Consider the following 14612-nt stretch of genomic DNA (forward strand, 5'->3'; position numbering starts at 1 on the left):
ATTTCAGTGCCATGGTAAAAGTTGAATGTTGATGGATTATTTATTTGAACATGTGGCAGCCTACTTCCTCTTTCACCTTTTTAAGGATACAACATCTGTGGTGACTTGCATGAGTCAGGTGATCCAGGCAGTTCCTGCTGAAGTCCTGGTGATTATGGCTGGTCTTCCATAAGCATTCTTACATTCTTTCCTTGATAACTGGCATCCTCCAAGTTATTGCCTAGCATAACATCCTAATTTCATCTGAAATAGAAAATTAGCCTATGATTTCTTTCATAAGGTATATTTTTCTTGATAGTGTACTTCAGCCACATACCTTACACATCAAATGCACTTCCTTTTCATTTGGAGTGGGCAAGACAAAATCACAAGATTTTGCTGTGTCTCCAGCTAAGAGACTCAGAGGCACAGTTGTACCTGGAGACTGATGGCTGCCTATAAGAATTATCAGAGAGTAATTTTTTTCTAGTGCTGATGAACACTGCAGCAGTGTTGAGGCAGTTCAAACTTTCACCAGGCACCCTGCTGTTCCTGGTGTTTCAGCACAGGGCTGTCAGCTGAAGATGCTGGTATCCTTCTGCAAGCAAACCATGATGCATGTGGGATGTTGCATGGAGTTCATTGCATGAATGAACACATACAGATAATCTTACAGAAGCAAAGTCTGCTTAAGAGTAAAGTTCTTCCATGTACAGTATAGCATTTTTAACCAGCTTCTTAAAATAAGGCCACAGATTATTCTCATGAGAATGCACAAACCAAATCACAAGAACTTCTTGGCAGCAAGGAGACACAAACCAAGTGCATAATTTCTGGTATAATCTGTAGTATGCCATTTTAACTGGTGAAATTCAGTCTCATTTTTTAGTTTATGTTAACCAATGTGAACTAGATCTAAAATATGCTTAACTCCTTGAATAGATGATCTGTAGATGTAAACCCTATGTGGACAGTTAGTTTTGTTAAAGATTTATCACTGGGGTATTTAATCTTCATTTAGTGAAGTTCCAAGTTAAATGAAAAGGAAAGACATAAAACCTTATTCATGTAAGTTTAAAGGAAGCATAGGCATTATAGTTAACTTAAGTTCATGCAGGCAAGGTTTTAGGCGTTCATGAAAGAGATTGCATTTGATCTGATTATATTGAATTAAAGATAAATTATATTTAAACCTCTAGGGAGAAGAATGAGGATCATGGAGAGTTTTTAAAGTAGTTTTAATTAATTTTCTAAATATGTTTACTTTGCAGTTCATAGAAAATTGATATTCTCTAGCTTCCTTTAGTGAAACAAGCCTTCCTCAAGCTGTGATAAGTGCTTCTCAACATTTAAATCTGTTGGAAATTTTATACCTTTAATGGTATGCACCAATTCATTTTTTTCCTTGCGATGCATAGCAATCCAGAATTTACCCCTAAGGTAACAACATACAATCAAGAATGTTAGCTCGCTCCAAATTCAGTTGGGATAGATTCCCTGGGAAGCTTCCATGGAAGATGAAGGAACTTGTGAGTGCTGTCAGTTTTTCAAGGACACTCTCCTGAAAGCACAGAACCAGTTCATGCCCTTTAAAGATAAGGAAAGTAGGTGGAATAAGAAACTCTGGGCTTAAATGTGAGCTTCTGAGTCTGCTCAAAACCAAAAGAGAAGCGTATCAGAGATGGAAAACCCATTGAGAACTACAAGGGCGTTGCCAGGGTGTGCAGATGCAGTTAGAAAAGCAAAAGCTCAGCTCAAATTGAAATTGGCCAGAAAGGTCAAAAAAGACAAGAAAGGGTTCTTCGGGTACATAAACAACAAGCAGAAGGAAATACTGGCCCACCGTTAAGCAGCAGAGGTGAATTAATCACCCACAATGCTGTAAAGGTGGAGATTCTCACCACACTCTTCACCTCTGTCTTCACCAGTACTGTTGGGCTACAGGTCCTGGGATCAAAAACCCAGGTTTATAAAAACACAGACAAACATTGTCAGTGAAAAAAGAGCTGATCTGTGAACTGTTACAGGAGCCTGACCCCTACGAATTGATGGGTCCTGATGTTACACGCCCAAGGGTTTTAAGAGAGCTGGCTGATGTCATTCCAAGGATGCTCTCCATAATCCTGAAGAAGTTGTGGAGATCAGAGGACATCCCAGAAGACTGGAAGAAGGCTAATGTCACCCCATCAACAAGAGGGCTTAAAGGATGATCCAGGAAATTACAGGCCTGTCAGTTTTACTCCACTCCCTGGGAAAGTTGGGGAACAAATTCTCTTGGGGGCTATCACAAGTCAAATGAAGCACATGATTGGGAAAAGCCAGCAGAGATTCACCAAAGGCAAGTCATGCTTGAGAAACGTGATCACCTTCTGACAACACAATGACCTGCTCAGTTGATGTAGGGTTAGCAATGGATGTTGACTCAAGGCTTTTGATATGTTTTCCCAGAGCCTCCTCCTAAAGAAATGGATGCACTAGGAATGCATTAGGATCTAGACAAGTGGTCCATGCAGTGGATGGGGAACTGGCTGCCCAGACACAGCCAGAGGATGGTGGTAAATAGCTCCTTTTCAAACTGGCAGCCTGTGACAAGTGGGGTCCCCCAGGGATTGATATTGGGCCCATGTCTGTTTATTTTCTTCATAAGTGATCTGGAGGATGGGATCAAGTGTATCCTGATGAAGTTTGTTGATAATACCAAGCTGAGGGGGAAAGTGGACCCTTTGGAAGGGAGAACCACCCTGCAGGAAGACCTGGATAGGCTGGAAGAGTGGGCTGACAAGGACTTTGTGAAGTTCCACAAGGACAAGAATTTGCACCTGGGGAAAATACAGTCCAGGAGTGCAGCACAGGTTGGGATCTATCTGGCTGGGGAGCAGCTCTGTGGCAAGGGAGCTGGTAGACAACAAGCTCAGTATGAGTGACCAGGGTGCGGCTGCTGCAGCAAAGAAAGCCAAGAAAGGCTGGACCAGGGTCCCTTCCAACCTCGTACTATGTGATACTAGGATCAGACTGAGATCTTACAGCCTAATTACAGGTAGTAATTAGTCAGCCCTAGATAACTGGATGTCACTCACTGTGGATGACTGGTCTGTTTTTTAAAGAACATATCTGAAATAATTCATCCTTATTACGAATGTGGTTCAAGAGACACCTTAAAATAAGCTGTAGCAGAATGAAAAATTTCCAGCCAGAAAAATTATGCATAGGAAGAAAATTTCACATCCAAAATGGCAAAGTATTTCAAATGTTTCTGTTAAACACTAAAAAGATCAACACAAAAGTTTAATGATGTAGTCTCAAGCTTGCAGACACAGGAAGCATGCTACCATAAAATCAGGGGAAATAGATTAGCAATCTAGAGACCAGATGGTTAGTATTTACTTGCTGACATAACACCACCAAATGCTCCTAAATTTCTTTTTTAAATTTGTCTTTCACATTACATTATCAGCATAGGAACTGATCTTGCAAACATACACATAAAGATTTCAATATATTTATTCATTTGAGTAGTCCCATTGACTTTAGAACAAGAGACTATTCACAGAACCAGGCTGTCAACTTAAGGTAAGTCTACAGAGTTGTAAACCATTTGCCTACACCAGACTGGGCAGGCTAAGTCTGGAAAAAATATTAAAATCCTGTATACATGTTTTTGTTCTGGTTTTGTTCTTTGCAAGAGAGAGCAGTTTATGGAGAATATGATAAAAGACATTCCCCATCCATAAATATATCTCCTGGTTTGGTGGATGACTGTTAAACTTGGCAGGGCCTGAATTAAACTGAAGTCTTAAAATGCTTCTCCAATTTGAAGTCAAGGAGTAAAAAAAAAAAAAAATTTACAAATATTTTTACCCAGCAAATTGTTAATACCAGCATAAGGAAATGTTGTTTAATTACAGCAGGATACCCCTACAAATTACTTAACTTCTCTCCTATGTGAAAAATGTCCTTGCTTCTAAATATTTGTTCAGAGATGTATTTTCCTCTGGTGAGAAAAAAATGTCACCCCTTGCTCTACACTGTAACTTAAGTTATCTGTCTATTCAAAATACACAGAATTTCACTAGTGTTAGCTTTTCATACTCTTTCTCCTTCAGCTTTATGCTTTTTCTTTCATTTTCACTTTCTAAAGTGTTGTGTTCTCTCATCCCTGTCATTACTGGGATTTTTTTGGAGGCATTTACATTGCCCCTTTGCCCAACATATTTTTCCCCATCTTCCATCAAAATCTGCTTCTCAATTACTTGCATGTTTCTCAATATCTCCTTTTCTCATCTGCCTCCTCAGGTTCCTTTTCCTTTATTTTTCCATCACTTACAAAGTCACCTGCCTTCAGGCAGTGTATTTCCTCCTCTATTTAATTTTTCCATTTGCACCATCTGTGTGTATATATGTAGTACAACCACTTCATTTGCTGAAAGTGATATCAAACTGAGTTGACCCCATTACTGCCTGAAAAATAAGAAATTGATTTTCCTATGCTGCAGTTTCTTTGTTGATCACACTTCTAGAAGCCATGAGGGAGTGCCTTTAATGTCCTAGTTAAAATTATAAACTTGGGTAACCCCTCACGTGGTCCCCTTGAATACTTATTATACTCCGTACTCATACAGACACAGAAGCAGTGTCTCTGTTTTGCAAAGCCAGGAATCCTACCAAGAATTTTAATTCTAGGCAGGTCTTTCAAGTTATAATTTGTCTAAATATCACAAACATTCAAATATCTGTACCTGCAGCTAACTGTCACATACACATGAAAAAGCTGTGAGTACCTTAACCAAAAGAAATCCCCACAAAAAACATTCAACCTATTTTTTTAAGTTAATGTTCAGTCTTTACAGGAACAAAAGAAACAAGAGCAAAAAGAAACTATGGGTAGGTAGGGAATTTTCAACCTGTTGTCAAAAAGCATTAGAAAAATTCTGTCATACATGAAACTAGTAATACTTGTCTACAGCTTTGCTGTGTTCACTCTCTAGGCAAAAACAGGGCTAGAACACAGGTAATCTGCAAGGATGGGAATAAAGCCTTTTGTTAAAGAGATGATGATGTAAAATTGAACTTCTAAATGAAACTACTAATAGTGACATTTTATACAGAAAAAAAAATCTTACAACTACCAGAAAACATCATTTCTTTTAATGCAGTTATGTAAGACAATGTTCAGAGTCTCATCTCGAATGCTTGTATCATTCTGGTCACTCCCCTTTAAAATAGATGAACTCAAAAGAGCAAAATTAGCAGAACAGTCATCAAAATCCTACCTTATAAAAGAGTATTATCCATCAGAAGAGTTGTATGGAACACAACCTCTGGCTCTCAAGAGTAAATGCTACATAAAGCAGCAAAATCAATGTTGATACAAGCAGAAGTTGGTATAAATTAATCAGGAATAATCCTAGAGGCAATCTTATAAACTGTAATATAAATCTTATATTACTGTCTGTAATGCAGATCTTCATATAATTCTGAGGACAAAACACCTAACTGATTTTAAGATACAGGTCCACACATTTACAAAAGGGCATGTATGACATGGTTCCTTGTGGTAGCAGACAAGGAATAAGAACGTTTTCTCCATTCTTGTGTTCCTACAGATTTGGAGCTGTAATAACATGAAAGGAGAGGGGCTACCTACTCAACAGTACAAAGTTCAGCTGTGCTGCCATTGTTATTGCTCATTAATTGGATTTAATTGCTCTATTATTTAAGTAGATAGTAAATACTATTAATTCCTGTGGAGTCAGGGGCAAGTTTCTTCATATCTTGCTGTAAGCAAGTTAAAGTGTCAGGAAGCATGGAACATGTAGCTTACCTGAATCTGTGACAGACCTACATTTGAAATGCATAAAACTATCTTTGCAGAATCAGATACTTGACATTTTTCCAATCATGCAATCACCGTAGTAAAGAAGGGGTGAGGGAAAGTTACTTCACTTCTATTTCAGCAGCCACCATTTTCTCCAAGTTCAGTCTCCTACTACATTTGCCTTATCCTGTTTTCATTTATTAAACTCTGTAGGAACGGGCCACATTTATGTATTTAATAATTATTAATCTTCATACCTGCAGGATCTTCTAAGAAATATTTCCACATATTATTAATTTGCTTGGTGAGTATAACCTTTATCCTGTTCAGCAAGCATAATTAGAGATTGATTTGTTATGTCTGGGTTTTAAAATATATTAGCTCACCTTTGCATAGGCAACAACACATTAAATAATATAGGAGAATGCAAACACCTTCAAAGACAAAGTTTCAAGAGGGGACATTGTTCAATAGCGAGAATGGAAAATGGCCTGAGTTTCTTGTACTAATTTTATAGTTTCTATACTGGAATTCAACCTTTGCTCTTGCCTGTACAGTAAAACCGGCAGAAATACGTTTTTTAAGGAGAACACAAAAGGAAACGGCATATAGGAAATTCTGCTGGCCAATTTTCGAATTTAAGTGAAAGATTATTTCAATGGCATGTTTCATGGAGGAGCCAAACGCGTGCTGGTGCTTCGTCTCAGCTCCCTGGGTAAAAATCCTCTGTGCCTGCGGCTCCCTCGTGTGGTGCATCCCTGTCCATCTGCCTGACAGAGCCCCATCAAACATAAACTGCTCCCCCAGAGCCGTGCCCCCAGCAAATACTGCTGGGGAGCTGCTCAGTGTTCGCCGTGACTTCCAGTTCTACATTCTGGGCATCAGCCCAGCGGATCTTTACACTGCAATTAGTAACTGTGAACCTCTCACTGCGGTTATCATTCCCAGTATCCTCTGCTGTCCCAAAGCATACTATCTGCCCAGCAATAACCAGTAAGTTTCTTCTTTTTCTTTATTTCATTTGATAGACATTATATATATGTATATACACACAGTACAATACTTTTGTGATAGAGAATAAATGAAAGTTTTCATTGCTGGTTGGTTGTTAAGTCAACAGATTCCAGTTAATAAAGAAAAAAAATTAGACGTTTAATATCAAAAGCAACTTCAAGTATCTTCTATACATTTTAGTATTCAGTATATAGTAAGGTGGTTTGGGGGGGGGGTTCTTTTTATATCAAAAAATGTATTTGAATAGACTAGTTTTACCGTTATAATTTAGAGTACTATTCATATCAGGCATGGAGTTTAAAATTATGTATCTCATGGTCCCAACTAGCTCTTCACAAGAACCATAGGTCACTTATACAATCAGGCAGATGTTTCAAAACAGGGTTTAATCATCAGCAAAGTCAAGGTGCAATAACCATGTTTAGAAATGCACTATTTCATTCTCCTAAAACAGATTAAGCTGCAGTCCTTGATGTGAAGCAAATGCAACACCACTGTTTGCAAAACAATACCTGACGTAGGCATACATAGTACTTCAGTTCCCCGAGCTATTTATCCCTTAACCTTTCTGTATAAAAATAACTCAACTTAGGCATATATTGCACTAATTTTATCATACTGGATAGCTCTCGCCCTGCATTATCTGTTTTCTTTGCTGAACTAGGATTACACTAGGGTTTGGATTTCCATGGAAAACCTGGGAATATGGCAACAGACACACATATGGTGTGCAATAAATGGTTATCTATAATAGCAATAGTAATCTCAGAGGCATTCACAAAGGAACCTACACATTAGACTTGGAGATCATTTTCTCCAGTAGATTCATCATTCTCTCCTGTAATTGTAAGCTTTGAACTTGAATGATGTTCTGCTGATCCAGAATCCTGCGCACTTCTCTACAGGTTTCTTCCATAGCTCTACTCAACTTCTTTTGTTCTTCCAACATGGCTTCCATTAATTTTAGCTTCTTCTTTTGGAAACTGCAGTTTTGCATTTTTCTTTTCTTAACTGGTCTTTCTTCAGCTCTGAAATGTGAATATTAATGTTAAAAATTAAACTCATATTTATAAAAAAAGGACCCAAAATTCTATAGCATATTCTTGGGCAAGCTACAACCTAGTCATATTTTTAAAGCCCTGTGTTCTCCAATAAATTCCCTCTCAAGTTTGTGCCAAAACGTAAGTATTTAATGTATTATTGCACAGTGTTACAGATTGTAAATAAAAAATAAAGAAGAAAAAGAGATTTTACATCTCATTGTTTTTAATAAGAATTTTCCCCTGCAGAATACCAGGCTTTTTTTTTTTTTTTATCTTGACATGCCTTACACATTGAATTTATACACTGTTTTGGGAGAGACATTTTGGCTTATCTGGCCATTGAAACTCCAATTTTAAAGCTGCAACTATAACCATCCCAATCCAGAGAACGTGCTGCATGGTTACATGTGGTGGTATCTTACAGCTTGTTTTATAAAGCTTTGCATCAGTAAGGCTGGTCCCACTCCAGATACGAGTCTCAGGGTCTGTTGTCCTTGCACCAAGACACGGCAGTGGCACTGACCACTCTTTTTTTCATATTCCATCTCAAAACATTATAAACAACATAAAAGCTGGAAAGGACAGAAAAAATACCTGGGGGTGCTGGTTGACAGTGTCTGAACATGAGCCAGGTGTGCCCAGGTAGCCAAGAAGGCCAAGGGCACCTGGCTGGATCAGCAATAGTGTGTCCAGCAGGACCAGGGCAGTGACTGTCACCCATACTCAGCACTGGTGAGGCCACACCTCGAATACTCTGTCAATTTTTAGGCCCCTCACTACAAGAAAAACATTGAGGGGCTGGAGCATGTCCAGAGAAAGGCAACAGACATCCTCATCTGAAATATGCAGAACTGCCATGTGGAATTTGAGGGATATTTTAAGAGTTTCCTGTATGCTTTATCATGCTGGGTTTCTGTTTTGGAAGAGAGATAAACATGGCAACAGAGACAGTGCTCTCAAGGTGTAAAGTTCACATGGCTGTTCTAACTTGGGGTGACAGCGCAACACAGTCGAAGTAACCCCACATGGCATACAAGTGAGAACACACACACACAGAGATCTGTGCCTCTTAACCTGCAACCTAAGAAGGAATCATGATAAAATATGAAAGAGGAAGAAAGGCAAGTAGAAGGCATATGTGTAAGTGTACTGCACATCTGAGAAACCTTCAGTTAGAGCTGGATAACTCCTTTCCTAACTTCAAGTGAGAGTCCATGTCTTCATTTACACTTTTTGTAACTCCAGACTGGAGTCCCCAACATCAAAGTTACCTGATGATGTATCTCAAAGTCCCTTGACACAAACAGCAATCTCAGTCATGTTCTGCCAAATGCAGTATCCTTTCTAGGTGAAATGCAATAATGAGATAGTACAGTTGTGACTAGTATGCCATGTCAACATGCTGCAGATTTTAAGACATCCTTGAATAAGGATAACTTGAACTCTTGCAGAATGGGTTTTTATTAATGTGAGGAAGGATAGTGGGGGTGAGGTCACTCAGCTGTGGCAGATTTGTATCATAATTTGCTTCATGTTCTTATCCTACTTGACAGGCTTTGTGCAGCAGCAACTGTGACATTCAGGTCTTTCAGCAGGAGAAACAATCCTTAGCACCTGAAAGGCTTAATGCAAATATAAGAAAAAGACACAAGCCCCTTGACATTTAAGCGTGCAGTGACCCAAAAAGGGTGAGATCTATGGAAATAAACAAGTAGATTAAATTAAATGCTATTGAATCCATAGAGAAAAAAAAAAAACAATCTTCCTTCATGTACACTAACAGGGTGAACAAAGACCATTGACTTTCAGAATGCCCAAGACTTTAAAGTTACCTGTACAACTCAAAGAACTTCATCAATATTATACTGGCACAATGGTGCTATGGCAAATGAGAAGTCATCAACTTTATGCTAAATAAAACTTTAGAAGGTATACAATAAACTCAGCTTTGCAGGTTCTATATAGCATATTTGATTTAGAGCATCAAATAAACGTGAATAAAATAAATACATGTGGCTCTGCTCAAACTGTGGGTCAAGCTTGCTGCTGATCACCAAAATCATCACAGTCTCACAATCTTGTGAGAATGGGTCTTGGCTGATGCTAAATTCTGTTTGTTCCCATTAACTCTAAGGGCCAGAATTTTACTTCAAATGTGGTCCTCAAAGAGGTCAAGCCAGTAGAAAAGATCTACAGCAGTCTAAGGACAACACTGAATCGGTTATTCCAAGGTTCCCATCACTGCACTCACATTCACAAAGAATGCATGCTTTCTGGTAGGCAGAGCAAGAAACTTTCTGAAATTGTGGTATTATTTTAGCCAAAGTCACATTTTGAATTTAAACTTGTCTTCACAGAGGATTTAAATGTTGAAAACTTGATGATTCTCTATTCTCTTTCCCATACAGTGTTAGAAAGCAGCTGTGGTAAGATCTCTTGCCTGAAACCAGTAAGAACTCACTCCACAAGAGGGCTTGTGTGTTGTCAAAGTAAGCACTGGTGAGAATGGTCCTTAGTAAGGAATGAGAGAGAAAATCAGGCTTGTCAATGGTGCTGAGATACACTGAGTATTGTGTGTCTTTCTTGGTAACAGTAGCCACCATTTGGGTTTTAATTTCAACTGAGACAACAACAACAACAAAAAAAACCATAAAAAACTCAGATGGAGTGATTTAGATTGAAAGATCTAAAATAAGCCTCATTTTTAGGAGAAAAGAATCTTTGAAGTGTTTTCCTAGAGTCTGTAAAGGATTTACCTGTTTTTCAGTTAAATCCATCAAAAGACTGTAAGACATGAAACCATACCTCCAAGACAGTAACTGCCTTGCACAGCTCCAGAGAGAAAAAAGCAGCAAATTTTTACTGTCAGCACTATCTGCAGTCTGCTAATAACTAAAAAAGTATTCACTGAAGAGTGCTAGCTCAGAATTGTGTTTCAGCACAGAGAAGTGCCCCCAAAGCAACGACACAAGGATTCTTCAAGGTCTCCCAAGTACTCTCTACATTTGTTCAGAGTAACAAACACAACTTGGTAATTAGCCTTCATTGAAAAGAAAGATTTATTTCAGAAATTTTCAGAAACCCCTAGCTTTGGTGATGGTCCCAATCTCCTTTTCTCTCCACTGACTGACAGTGAAAGGGTTCTGTGGCCACCCACAAGTTTGCAGTAAGGACCTGGCACTTACAATCCTCTCCTCTTGCAGAATACGTCCTGAAAGGGAGCTCTTGAGAATGGGTCTACAAAAGAAGGCTCTAAAGAATCTAATTTACGAGCAAAGAACACTCGCAACATGAAATAATGTAAAATGTCCAGTGATGCCTGAAGGAGTTATTTGAATACTGAAGTGTTTCCTCAGATACTGAGACATCTTTCTTGAGAAGTTCTAGGTGTCCTAGAGACCCCTCTCTGTCAATAACTTTTATAACAACGTCATATATACAAAAGAGGGAAGCAGGGATAGGAATATGGGTTCAGCACCAAGTAACCCGACCAGCATCACTATTCTCAAACGGTTTCAGCTAGGAGCATGTCTAGTTTGCCAATGTATAGGCACAAGTGTAAGAAACGACTGACAATTGCTGTAGCATCAATCAGCTCCTGTTGCCCATTCTCCATGTTGCATTCCTGTGCAGCCAACACCTCTGTGACAACAGGGGTGCAACAGATCCTGACAGCATCCACAACCTGCCCAAGAAGCACCTCCCTCTTTGCCAAGCCTAGTCTCTGAAGGTAGATTTTGAGGAAAATACAATTTTCTGCTGGGCTTCCAGTGTCTATGGCAGGGAACCTACAAGAGACTGGCACTGGTATTCCCCTGACCACATGAACAAAGTGTGGAAGACCTCTGGCATTGGAACCATGTTTCAAGCAGAATCTCACAAAGATAATTCCATGCTATGCTCTAAAACAGACACGCAGAGTTCCAAGGAAGCAAACCAAGGGAAAGAAATTGCTCCATCTCATCTAAGAGACTGAGCAGAAAGGACAGTGTGTAATGGACACGAGGGGGAACAAAGCAAAACCTCCAGATAGAATCAGGCAACATAACAGGCAAGTCTCAACTGCATTTGCTGTCTGCCTACATAATATAAATTTAATTCACTGTTCAATTAAAAGTTCCTTGATTGATTGCTTACACTTATCCAATACACCTTGTTTCAGGGACCTGTGTGAATATATAATGAAGCAGGAGTTGAATACAAAGAGTTCTCTGTTTATCAAAATCTATTATCTCCACAAAACCCTAACAATAATTCCTAATTTCTGACTACTTCACAGCAAACAGGTCTCCAGAACCATCAGTTCCTGGAATTTATGGCTTTCAACACCAAACAGCTGTTTCTTGCTGTTTTGCTTTTTAGCATTTTTAGCTACATACAAATCCAAGCAGACCTCCATAACCCATGTCTTTATGAAAAATAAATTAACAATGATCTGGAAATAAACAATATTAATATTAGAGATGATACAAAGATCTTCAGAGTATAAGGACTGAGGATGGGGCAACTTGGATCTTCTGGTAAACTAGGCTCATTCAAGCATTCAGATGCATTCAGGAATTAACAAGGCTCATCCTTGAAGTAAAGCACAGAAAAGAATCACAAAAATGGCTTGGAGCCTGGGCAAAGCACCTTGCTAGGATAACAAGTCTGCATAATGAGCTAAGACGCACTACATAATGCACATAGCCTAAAGCTCAAACTTCTTTGTAGATGATGCCCATTCAGATTTAAATAGCCGTGGCATAATTTTAGAAATAGTAAAGGCTTTGCCAAAGCTGTTGCTTCCCAAATTAGCATCATCACCGAGTTTTAATGCACTTCTTTTAATTCATATCTTGGCTAATTCATGTTACCAATTCTCACTCTTTCTCTCTGTGTAAACCTTCTGGACCAAATTAATTAATCTACATTTAAAAATTAAAAAATACTAAAGACAGTGCAATCATGGCACACAACCACCTTGCCAGAAAGCAAAAACACTGAAAGGTTCTCCGATATACTGAAAAGAAAGGTAAGGGGAAGTAACATCTGAAAGTTTCATTCACTAAATTCAGATTAGAAAAAAGAGACTGTTTTAGACAAGGGCTTGCTTATCATGAGAAAGAAGGGAAGAGTGAATTCTCCATCTTCTGAATTTATCAGATCTAGACCAGACATTCAGCAAAACATTTCCCAGAATCAAACAAATCATAGAAACAAAGTAGTGGAGGACAGCAGAGACAGGGGGCTCCTGAGTGCAGCAGTGCCCTGCTGAGGGAAGGATGTGACAGAACCCTCTCCATAACATTTCTGGGCTCTGCATCAGAATAACCAAATTCAAATGGTATCTAACAGGAAGTCAGACTAGATGACACAGTGGTTTTATTATGGTCTTTTAATCTATGACAGTAACTCTTTCACCCCCATTTTCAGTACAATAGAAATGGCAGAACACATAATCTCTGAACCATTTTCACAGTCCGTACAATTATGTTCTGTCATTACTTTACAATGAAAACAACGACCATAAATTAATCCACAGGGTGAATAAACACCGATTTTAATTACATAAAAAGTCACTTAGAGTGGTGTCAGGAATTTGGATTTTAAAAGTTTAAGCTGCAGTACAAGACTCCACCACATTGCATTATATTTTGTTACCATAATAGAAAAATTCTATTATTGTCAGATGTTTTGTACAGTACAATAGTGTTAGTGTTAGAACAATACTAAACAAATAGTAGGTGCCCCTTTAAAGGGATTCCAAATGTTTTTCTCATCTACACATTTGAAACAAAAATTAAAATTAATTTTATCTCACATTAATTTTATTATCACTAACTAGCAAAATTTGGGTTTTGTAAGAACGTCCCAAACTCAAAGAAATGCAAAGAAAACCAGTTTCAACTATTTTTAGCTCAACAATATGTATGTACTGATTGAAGTAGAAAACTTGACATTTTTTGCTATCATGAAAGCTAAACATTCAATTGAATTTTTTTTTTAAGTTACAATTTATATAGCCAAGTAGCCTCCTGCTATGTTCAAAGATACTTTGGAAAACATAAAGCTGACACTCTAAAGCTGTGTTGGAGAGTTTAAAGGAATAACAGGAAAGTTTTCAGAAGTTTATAAGTTACTTAGAAAGAACTACTTTTGAAAGTTTTCTTCACTATCCATTGTTGCCATAACATTAGGATTTTTATTAAGGAAGAAAAAAGTCCCGTGGTGTAAGTTGTAAAATGTACAGCTGCAAAACACATCTGTATTTTACATATAGACGTGCATGTATTTTTCAAAATAGGTTTCAAAGTAATTGTTTTGCGTAACAGTAAAGTACAAAAATAGGGAAATTGAGGACCTAAAATGTTCTTTTGATTTCAATTCCCGGAATTGTCTTTAGTTCCTTTTTTGTACCTGTTGGATCAACTGTCTACTGTTTAGAGGCAAGAGATTTGATAAAAAAGCCAAGGTGGTCCCAAACTTTTTATGCTAATTCTTTTCTCTCTTGTTGGCTATTTCAAAGTGTTTTTCAAATACAGGATGACACACTAATTGCTTAAGCTGAAAATTGCTTCCTCAGTTCATAATTTTCCACTAGTAACTCTAAAAGAATTAACTTCCTTGTCTAACCATGGCAGCTCTAAGTGATTTTAACCCATCTGGTATCATTAGCAAGCACTGTATTTTCTTCTGGCTAAGAAAGGGTTCCCTACTCTGCTCTCATTCATCAGGCTAAATTAAACAGATGAAAGCTGGACAAGCTTTTCAAACCCCCT

At 38.2% G+C, this 14612-nt stretch overlaps 1 protein-coding gene across 7 annotated transcripts in view; it reads right to left on the reverse strand.

Moving 5' to 3' along the window:
• Nucleotides 1-5102: 5102 nt before the first annotated feature.
• MSANTD1 (Myb/SANT DNA binding domain containing 1) overlaps nucleotides 5103-14612 on the reverse strand; it is a 46637-nt gene continuing 37127 nt past the window's right edge. For all 7 annotated transcript variants that reach the window (XM_019287424.2, XM_019287428.3, XM_019287425.3 and 4 more), the window contains one exon: nucleotides 5103-7836. In XM_019287424.2, coding sequence (XP_019142969.1) covers nucleotides 7596-7836 — 241 coding nt within the window. In that variant the 3' untranslated portion in view covers nucleotides 5103-7595. The remainder of the gene's footprint in view (nucleotides 7837-14612) is intronic.

Source organism: Corvus cornix, chromosome 4 (assembly GCF_000738735.6).
Source record: "Corvus cornix cornix isolate S_Up_H32 chromosome 4, ASM73873v5, whole genome shotgun sequence".
Lineage (NCBI taxonomy): Eukaryota > Metazoa > Chordata > Aves > Passeriformes > Corvidae > Corvus > Corvus cornix.